The sequence below is a fragment of the Lottia gigantea genome (genome assembly GCF_000327385.1).
Source record: "Lottia gigantea unplaced genomic scaffold LOTGIsca_28, whole genome shotgun sequence".
Classification (NCBI taxonomy): domain Eukaryota; kingdom Metazoa; phylum Mollusca; class Gastropoda; family Lottiidae; genus Lottia; species Lottia gigantea.
The window spans coordinates 168,903-180,470 of NW_008708898.1; the positions used below are offsets into that span (position 1 = coordinate 168,903).

At 31.7% G+C, this 11,568-nt stretch overlaps 1 protein-coding gene across 1 annotated transcript; it reads right to left on the reverse strand.

Annotated features, from left to right (window-relative positions):
* Positions 1-10,976: 10,976 nt before the first annotated feature.
* LOTGIDRAFT_118171 (hypothetical protein) lies at positions 10,977-11,261 on the reverse strand (the record flags this gene model as incomplete). Its single annotated transcript, XM_009056478.1, has 1 exon — positions 10,977-11,261. A coding segment is annotated over one exon (285 nt), but the record flags the coding sequence as incomplete, so codon positions are not given.
* Positions 11,262-11,568: the final 307 nt, after the last annotated feature.

Genomic DNA, 11,568 nt, shown 5'->3' on the forward strand with positions numbered 1-11,568 from the left:
TAAAATTGTCATAATACGTACATTCATATTCATATTATGTATGATTTGGTTTAGTAAGTGCAAGTGGCGTTGTAAAGACTGTTTGGTCAATACTTGAGAATACCAGATGCTTTCTCACAATTATAACTGCAATAATAGTAGTCAAAGGAGTTTTGTTGTAGGCCTAACTTGTTACCTTGTTCATTTCGATTGAGTGATAATATACTGAATTTTTTATAAAACAGCAGGAAATGAGGAATATATAATGATAGAATCATGCACATATTAAGATATACTTTAAACTGAACATAAAAATCCAAGAATCATTACTTTTTCATGTCAAATAGGTTTCATGATGAACTACAGCATGTTCACTATCAATTAGTCCTGCCAAGTAACACTGCTCAGGCAAATTTGATTGCGTGCAATTCAATCATTGTTGACTGTTTTTTTTATTCCATTTCCAGCAGTCAGCTCATAAAATTCTCATTCTATAAATCTAACATGTTTGAATAACGAAGTAGAATTAGGACAATTTATTGAGCTGTGCCTGACTCAATTAATTCTATTGGTTGAAACAATTTGTTTTTTTATACAGACAAAGACTATTAAAAACATTACATTCAATGTCAGTCAGTTATAAAAATATCAAAAACGAAAATAAAAATTAAATTTGTATTAACAAGACTAGAACAACATATGTGTGTTATGATGGAAATTAATAGAATAAGCTTCTTTTTTAAAGTCTGCCTAAAATGCAGTCAAATCCGATTCCACATAGCCAAAGGTCAGCAAAAGAATACTTTTATAAGGTTAAATGCAAAAGCTATAACATTTTCACAATATGACAATGAACTTCGGTACTAAATGTGATTGTAAGCAATGCAATATAAGCCATGAAATTATCAAAGAAACAGCAATACTGGACAGTATTATTTTTGGGATTTCAGTTAACTTCAAATATTATTAACCACATCACAGGGTAGTTACAATGAACTGAAAGCAAGTCCTGTAACAAAAGATATGTGCACACATTTAAACTATAAAATAATGAATTGGTTATTTAAACCTCCCAAAGAGACCAAAATGTTGACAAAATTAATTTCGTGATAGCCTTTGTTTGAAAAGAATATTTATTAAGAAAATGTCTCTGTGTGTAAAATGAGATGGTGACTTTGTAGTCACTTGTCTCAGCATTAATCAAACATTTTGGAATTAGAAGTTGGATGTTTTGGATTATGAATTATTTAATAAAGTATGCTTTTCTATCAGATTGCAATCTTTTAAAGTGGTACATATATATATATATATATAAGATTGTCACAATTAGGACTTTCCGATTGGTAATTTTTATTGAGTACAAGAAAAATTTCGGGAAATGTGACATGACAGTCAAGAGCCAAATACAACCAAATATTCAGTATTAAACTGACTGAACTGTGAAACTAATGAATTCCCACTGACTATTTCATTAACTCACTCATTATACTAAAAAAATTCAAAACTCTTTCTTTGATGTTATTTCCAATTTCCTCTTTGGTGCCATGAAATTTACTGGCATTATATTGAAATTATTGGAAATTATAAAAGTTCTATCCAGTGCAATACAATTCAGATTATATCTCATATTCATTTGGATATTTGCTCAGGAATTCTTTCACATAATGAAAAAGAAAGAACCTTTTTTTAAAAATGATTACAAGTTTGGTCCTCAAGGATCCTGTTAACCAGTAAATCCTTGTCAAAACTTTTTTGGATTTGATCTTCCCAGATTATCGTTATTCAATTAAAGCTGGGTCTACTGGAATAATGAGGAAAGATAACTTATTCAAGGTCACAAACTTTCCCTTGCTAACCAAGACTAGAACCCTCAACTATCATTTGTTTAATGTAACTAAGCAAATAAAGTAAAGATTCTAACAAATTCCAAACTATTTTGTGGTATCAGTAATGCTCAGATTTAATCAAAATCTATGTAGTGGGATGTCCATTTATTGGGAATTTGGGATTATAACAATCACAACAGTGCAATCCAATTCAGACTATATTGATTATATTGAGTCAAATAATTCACAAATTCCACTATTGTTATTATTTATGATTTTATCTCAAGCTGAGTTGAATTAGGTCTTGAACCTTTACACAAAACTCTTCAATTGGCAAGTTCAGTTGGAAAAGTAGAACACCGACCAAATTTCACTACAAAAAGTTTTAAAGAAATTAAACTGTTGAAATCATGGATATCATAGAACAGACTCTTAAACAGTTTTACACTTAATATTTATGCCTAAAATGACAATTAATGTAGCCATATAAACATTTAGTATATCTTTTCAGCACTCTAAAGAAGACTTGATGATCAACAAAACAAATTTCTTGTCTTCATGCAATTCACTTTTTGCAGTTACATGTATACCATGTAGGCCTTTTTACATGTACTTGAATAAATTTCCCAAGTGACATAGCTCCTTTAATTATGTCTGCAATAATAGTTCTGTTAATAATTGACAATACAGAACAATAGAATTATATCATTCTATTAATCTGCACTATTGATTTCTGGTTCAATCTTAATATCAATCTAAGATTGTCATTATTGTTAGATAAGTGCTTTCAGCATTGTGCAACCAGACACTCTATTGTCATAATGGTTTAATCAGTCAAGTTATGTTTGAAACGAATTTAATATCTATGGATTTTATGAGTGTTGTTAGGAAATACAGACTGCACCAACTGGCTAACTGAAATATTCAATTCCACAAACTAAAGATGAAAAATCCAAAAGTTGAGTTTGGGTGTTAGGGTGTGAAAACTGACTTCGGCTGACAGTTGAAAGCACTGGGCGAAAGCCAATATTTTTCTAACAAATTGTACCACTTGGTAATTCAAAAAGTCAATGCTTGCAATAGACAAGATTACCTTAACTATCTTTATAGCAAAGAGATAAAAAAAAAAGATAAAAAAACTGTATGCAATTCCCTCCAGTAGTTCTCAATATGTATTTTGATCCAAACATTCCTGCATTAATAGTAAATCCTTTCTTGGAGAATCATAATTGCATCTAGATGAAGGTTATAAGTTTAAGTATGTTGTTATATGAAAAAAAAACTACATTTGCATATTTTTTTAACCACTGGTAAATGATGTCATACAGCTGTCAGTAAATGCAAATTGTGTTATATTTTCTGCCAATAAAAAGTATAAACAGTTAAGAATTGTTTGAATGACAATGGAAAAAAGCAAACATGTCACTCAAGATGAAAATGAGTTATATCAAATGGTATCCAAACATTTTATCCAAGGGGAATTTGCTGAAGGAAGACCACCAAATACAGAAGCTTGTCCTTTTTTCAGTTTTGAGTAGAGGTTTCTTTGGATTGTGGGATGATGGTGTGTCCATGTAAAGTCTACTCTTTTCAGTCATAGCATGAGGTTCAATATGGTGCATTATCATCTTATTGACTTTCATTTACCCAAACTCTAAACAATCATTTCAATTTAAGCATACCAAATCTGATCTTTTGAAATAATTTTAAAAAACTGTGCACACCAACCTTTCCCTTCCAATCAAAACAACCTGTCTTCATTAGCCCACAAGACGTAAAACTCCATTCATTTCATTTCCAATCAAAGCAAAAGTGATTGAAAAAATGCTTTTGAAAGGATAGAAACTAGTAAAATTATTTTGGCACTTGTCTGAGGGGTTAATAATTAATTGTAGATTATGAAAAGTGACATGGGTAAATAAAATCAAATTCTGAGCCGTTTTAGCAAAATATTACTTTACTATATTACTTTAATCTCTATTACTAGCCAACAACGAAACTTACCTGTATCTGATAGTTGGTAAATGGTTTTAATCCAGTAAGAACATATGTAACTGTATCATTAGATGATCTGTGTTCAGTACCAATAGCAGTTGTTGACATACCTTCCCAATACATGATACTATAAATAACTTCTTTACTAAATGTTGGTTTAGGTCTCTTCCAAGAGAATGTTAGTGATGTACTGCCTCGCTGAACTAGAGTTAATCCTTCTGGTTTACCAGGAACTGAATTAAAGACACAATGAAAGTTACTGACTTGCTGGAATATATAAAAATTAAGCTGACATCCACACCCATCCAATAGACCTATACTTCATACATTATAAATTGTCTATTGTGATCTTTGACCCTAATACATTAGTCAAAAGAAATGATAGAAAAGCCTCAAAACTTACTGGTAACAGGTGTAGTCACACATTTACTATTAGAAAAGGCACTTTTAAAACCAGCATCATTTTGGTATCTTATTTTAACACAAAACGTTGTATAAGGATCAAGATTTGGTATAACAGCAGTCTGTTTACTTGCTGGTACATTGATCATCTTATTCTGCTCTGATCCGTCATCATGAGCTAAATGTATTGTATAAAACTTAATCTCTTTACAATTAATACTGTGGTGGTCTGGATTCTGAAAGAACAAAAGGTGATGGGTGGTGAAAAGGAAGTTTTCAGGTTAATCATTATATCAGTTGTATTGTATTTTTCATCGTTAATACAAGCATCAAATGGGTTTATTTGGTTTTCAGTCAAATCAATTCCAAATCTACCTACCTGCCATGACAAAGTAATTGTAGTTCTTGGTACTGATCCATTAGTTTGTTTCCTTGCTTCAACATCCTTTAATCTTGGTGCTTGATCTGGTTCTACAAAAGAAATATGAAAATGAGCAATATCCCTTTTTGGACAAAATCACTTTGATTTTGATGATTCTGTCCTATATTTATTTTGATCTTAAAATTATCCAGATTTTGGTGGGGCTACTGCCAATAAGATTAGTCTTCAAAATTCTCCTTACAAATGTATTTTTGCATACAAGAAGGCATGTATACATGTTATTTCTGCAAACAAACAAACATGAATAGAATCAAATAGACAACTTACGTGTGCAAGCAGTAGTAAAATGTATAACTGGACCAGGAGGTCCATCACCACCATTCCCTTCTCTACTAGTTACTATATATATAGCATATTCTGTATAGGGCATTAATTCTGTTATAACATATCTACATGATATACTACAGGATGAGTCATATACCACTCCTGTCTTCTGGTAGGATTTACTTCCTAAAAACATTTAAAATATATTATTTTGTAGGATTATACAAAAAAATATAATGAATATAACTAATTGTCAAGTCCACAATAAAGTGATATGTCACATCACTTGCATATTTTTTTTATTAACCAAGCTATTTGTTTGTAGCCTATACAGTTTTCAGTGTTATCATAATGAACCAACCTTTAGGTCTGAGAAAGATACTATATGTAACCACACGACTATCACCACTATCACCTTGGTCTTTATTCCATTTCCTCCATTGTATAGTAACATTATGAGCTGTACTTGTACCTTCTACTATAACTGGTGGTGATATTACTCTTGGTAGTTCTGTAAAACATAAGCAAGGGTCCTATATTGAATAGTTTATATCACAGGGAGAAAACCAGAGAGATTATGTCAGCTTCTCCATGTCTGACTAACAAAGACCTCTAATGCTTGTCTTAATTGATGACAAAATATCACTTTTTCAGGTTTTCTAATTGAGATTGAAGGAGCTAGTTGACTAATATTACTGGCAGATATCCTTATTGTGTGATAGAAACATAATATAGAAATTATACAACTATTTCATTCTTTTATAGACTCTGTTAATTTTGAAAAAAATCAAAATTATAGATTGTCATTTGTTACAACTTTAGTCAATGCAGGTAACAAGGGTTTCACAGGAGAATACTTCTACTTTTCCACAGTTTCCCTCTGCCATGATTTGTCTACCATTGAAGTCAATTATTTAATGCTGCTATTGACTGTTGTATTGAGGGATTAGATAAAAGAATCAAATAATATTTATCATAAGATAATAAAATTCAGTTCATATTTTCATATCATTCCATCTTGATTATTAGTCTCTGGAGCGACTGTTATACACGCATTTCAATTCTGTAGCAGATAGTCTTATCTTCTTGGATTGAACTAACTACTGTAATACTGTAACTTTGGATCATAGTAAATCAAATTCAATATTTTGATAATTCAGTGAGTTTGTAGTTTAATATTCTGCAAATACTGACTTTGGATGACTTATATTTAAGAAACAAAATACTGGTATGTTATTTTCAAATCAAAAGATTTTAAGATGATGATTACATATTGCAACTAATCAAAAAGAATTTACACTAAATCAAATTGTTTGAGGATGTAAATTAATGGCAGTAAAACGATTAAGTTGTATTTATCAGGTCCATCTAACAGCTGGCTAGTCTATGTTTTTAAACAATGTCCCTAAGGTAAAAATGATCATTTTTGTTTGAAAGTCTAAGCATGAAATTGATCAATGTATTGATTCGTAATAATGTTCAATCATTATAAATTAAATACATGATGACTCATAATATTGGTGTCAAAATTATTTTCTAGACAATAAAACAAAGAATGGTACAGACTAACATAAAAAATATTTCTTTGAATCTGATAATAAATCCATCATTATTGTATAAAAAACATCAATATTTAACCATGAAAAAATGTAATAAAGTGACAACAAAACCTTTTATGTCCTTTATAGCATTCAAAAGACTAATTCAGTTTATGAAAATTTAAACGGAAGCTTAATTTGATAATCACTTTATAAATTAAAATATAATATTCTAATTACATCTGTCTTGCACCAATAAGGTGTTATGTATTCTGTGAAACAGTCTGTTCAAGACAAGTAAATGCTGCTGCACATTTTAGCAATTAATTAGAGATAAAAATACTTTAATATAAAATATAGAGTCATGTAGATCCACTTTCCAACTGAAAATGACAAAGCCAATAAAATTAAATATTAATCTAATACCCAATATTTTTGTATTACAAATTGACTTATATTAGATGTTTAATATAAAACAGACATACAGTTAGCTTGCATTGTCTTGATTTTGTTTTGCTAAATTTATTTTCACAATAGACTGCAGTTTTTATGTTTCCTTAATTCATTTTCCCTATTTTTTCTTTTAAAATATGTTTGGTCATGGTATGATTGGTCTCCAGGAAATTTATGAAAAGGAGTCAGTTTTTAAGTCTAAGCACCGTTTTAAGATTATGTGTTCGTCTGGGTTATATTTCAGATTCTAGGACCAAAATGACTTTTATTTTTTTAAATTTCTTGATGGTACAGACTACTTTACATTCTCAAGATTCTTCACATTTTGAAACCCTTATTCTGAATAAAAACTTTCAAAACTTACCATAGGTTTCAGCGACAACTGTCATTTGAGTTGATCCTGCTGTAGCTTTTACCACACACATAAATCTATCACCACTCATTATATAGTCAGCTACAAAATGATTTATTCTGGTATACAAGTACTTCTCAAGAATCCTGGAACCTAGCAGAGTTATCTTTCTTCCCATTGGACCAACCAATTTTATCTCATTTTCATAAGGTGTGGGAAATGCAGCTACTGTACAATTGAACTCTGAACTTTGACCTGGATTTACCTTGGTGTTTTTGAAAGAAACGATCCTGGGTTCTGTTACTGTAAAAAAAAAAAAGCCATATCAAGGTTTCTAAAAATATTCTTCTCAGACTCTAGTAAAACACATTTAGCTCATTTCTTAAAATATGATTTGTATTTGTGCAAGCATTCAAACTTCAAAGCAGACCAAATTTAAAAATCACTTAGTGCTACTATTTCACAATATCTCTGTAATATGGGTTCCGGTTTTCTGTTAATGGCTTTGTGCCAAACTTCTCTATGTGATTCGAAAGAGACAAATGAAAAGGGTACCTGGTTCACAATAAGGAGGTTTGAAATATCCTTTACGACATGCACAGTTTCTAGTTGGACCAGTAAATCTATCACAGTCTCCAGGGTCTTGACAATGACATCTTTGTGAGCAATCCCATCCATAACGATTATCAGCACACGAAATAGCTAGTTTATAAAATATCATCACACATTTTATACATGCTAGGATGGTTCTTTCATAACAGAGGTATACAGAGTTTTCTAAATTACATCTATTCCAGATGCATAAGTCTATTTGATTTATTCCAGGTGCATGAGCCTATTTGATTTATTGCAGGTACACAAGCCTATTTGATTTATTCCAGGTGCATGAGCCTATTTCATTTATTCCAGGTGCATGAGCCTATTTCATCTATACCAGGTGCATGAGCCTATTTTATTCATTCCAGGTGCATGAGCCTATTTGATTTATTTCAAGTGCACGAGCCTATTTCATTTATACCAGGTACATGAGCCTATTTCATCTATACCAGGTACACAAGCCTATTTTATTCATTCCATGTGCATGAGCCTATTTGATTTATTTCAAGTGCATGAGTCTATTTGATTTATACCAGGTGCATGAGCATATTTGATTTATACCAGGGGCATGAGCCTATTTGGTTTATTTCAAGTGCACAAGCCTATTTGATTTATACCACGTACACAAGCCTATTTGATTTATACCAGGGGCATGAGCCTATTTGGTTTATTTTCTAGTGCATGAGCCTATTTGATTTATACCACGTACATGAGCCTATTTGATTTATACCAGGTGCATGAGCCTATTTGATTTATTCCAGGTGCATGAGCCTATTTGATTTATTTCAGGTGCATGAGCCTATTTTGATCTATACCCGGTGCATGAGCCTATTTCATTTATTTCAGGTGCATGAGCCTATTTCATTTATTCCAGGGGAATGAGCCTATTTCATTTATAGAGGGTACACAAGCCTCTTTGATTTATACAGGGTACACGAGCATATTTGAGTTATTCCAGGTGCATGAGCCTATTTGATTTATATCAGGTACATGAGCCTATTTGATTTATTCCAGGTGCATGAGCCTATTTGATTTATTCCAGGTGCAAGAGTCTATTTCATCTATACCAGGTACACAAGCCTATTTGATTTATTCCAGGGACATGAGCCTATTTGAGTTTATTCCAGGTGCTTGAGCATATTTGGTTTATTCTAGGTACATGAGCATATTTGATTTATACAGGTGCATGAGCCTATTTCATTTATTTCAGGTGCATGAGCCTATTTCATTTATTCCAGGTGCATGAGCCTATTTGATTTATTTCAAGTGCATGAGTCTATTTGATTTATACCAGGTGCATGGGCATATTTGATTTATACCACGTACACGGGCCTATTTGATTTATACCAGGTGCACGAGCCTATTTGATTTATACCACGTACACGGGCCTATTTGATTTATACCAGATGCATGAGCCTATTTGATTTATTCCAGGTACATGAGCCTATTTGCTTTATTCCAGGTGAATGAGCGTATTTGATTTATACAGGGTACACAAGCCTCTTTTATTTATACAGGGTACACGAGCATATTTCATTTATACCAGGTGCATGAGCCTATTTGATTTATACCAGGTGCATGAGCATATTTGATTTATACCAGGTACACGAGCCTACTCCTAGATAACTTAAACCACCCTCCCATTCTTTTCTGTAATCTTAGAATTTATCCAACTAACTGTTGGCCATTTAACTTATGGAGTAATCAATTGGAGACTTCATTGAATCAAACTTATCTGAACACATTCAATATTAGAGAAACTCTGTATCAAGATGGACTGTGCACCACTAATAAACCTAGAGATTCCTGGTAAAAAAATGATAATAAGTTGTTCTGCTACTGATTCCGACTGTAGTTGTACCAATATTGGATCATTTATGCAATGCGGAATGGATTAAATGATACATTTTTTTTTTGTAAATGCATTTAACATTTTATAAAGTTACAAACTCTGTGATACCTTTGTCATAAAACTCAAAATCAAACTTAATGAGGCAATTTGTATTCTAATACATTCAAAAGTTTTGTGAACTCTCAAAAAGTAATGTCAAGCTAATGAAAAATGATAACATGTAATATTTCATAAAATTCATAAATTCCTTATCATTTATCATAAAAGTTGCAGTGGTTCAATAAAAATAATAACAGAATGACTATCTTTTTTTTTCAATACATAGTCTTCAAAGGATGTGCACTGATACATCCGACATTATGATATTATGACCCTAGGGTAAAAGAAACAGTATGAACTGTGAGTCAGACCACTATGTTTTTTAAGTGTCACTTGAAGTGCCAAGGTTTGATAGGTATTGCATGAGAAGTGCCATATAAGAGATCATTACAGCTATGAGATGGAATTTTTAATTGCTGATTATTCTTCCTGTCACAGGAAGTTTTCAAAGATCAATCCCAGAAGGCATGTTCCACTAGCGGCCATATTGTAGCGTAACATGAGTCAAATGACCACTGTGTAAAATGAGATGAGATGGCATGATTCAAATTGTACACACTCATTTGAACTGATAGGCAAATAAAATCTACTCAAAATTGTGCAAATTCTCCCTTGTTAAAGGAGATGCTTCTCTCTTTTTCTGAATTGAAAAAAAAGTAATATATTTGGTTTAAAGTAAATGTCTTTTGCTACAAACCAAGTATTTTTTGTCCTTTTATTTAGTAGAAACATCTCCTTTATGTCCTTTATCTATCAAATTTCACTTTCAGTTCAACAGAATCAAAACAGGTTGTGATGCTATATAAATGGAAGACTTACCAGTTTGACAATCATAATCTTCCCAACCTGCAGCACATCCCGACTGACATACACCCATGATACTATCACAATTCTCTGTGATATCACGACAGTGACATTCCTTGGCACAGTTATTACCAAACCTTCCTGGGGGGCACACTAAAAACATATAACATTATTGAAAATAACCTTTCTCAAATATCTGATTTCTGTTATGTGCCACCATTAAAGAATAATTTGAACAATGGACAGTCTTTTATGATTTTAAACAGATTGTCTGGTCAATTTATATCTGTGTATTATGTTATGATCTGCTTAATGTAAAGATTCTGAATGTGCATTACAAATGTAATAGTTGTGTAATTATTTTCTTTTCCAGCTAAAAGAAAATTGTTTCAAATCCTTGACACCTAGGAATAGAAATAGACTTACCACAATTATTGATGTTACAATGTTCCCAACGAACTTTTCTATCATTGGTATAACACCAGGGTTCATTGGAATCTGGGGTAGTTCGGCAGAAATTCAAGGTGTATCGTCTCTCAGGGAAATCATTAGGTTTATAAGAATGTTGATGGGGATATTGTGAATCCCATCTCTGACAGGTATATAATGATTTTGTCTGACTTTTACTTCCCATGTAATTTCTCTTCTGGCCATTATAATAACAATTGTTGGCTGAAATGGATGGATTTTTCCATAAATGACAAAACAAATCTTTTGAAACAATTGTAATGTGGTATACCTAATCTCCTTCTCTCCTTTCCCACTTCAAAATTTATTACCAGGCAATTAATGGCATAAAATGACATTTGGGTTTAGATAATTCAAAACGATAACCATTATGACCTTCAAAGATGAATTCGTGGTCAAACTATGAACAACCATTCATAAAAAAAATTAACGAACAACATCTATCCAACATAATTTTGTCCTTTGAGTAGTATTATGTCTTAAACTCCAGATTTTGG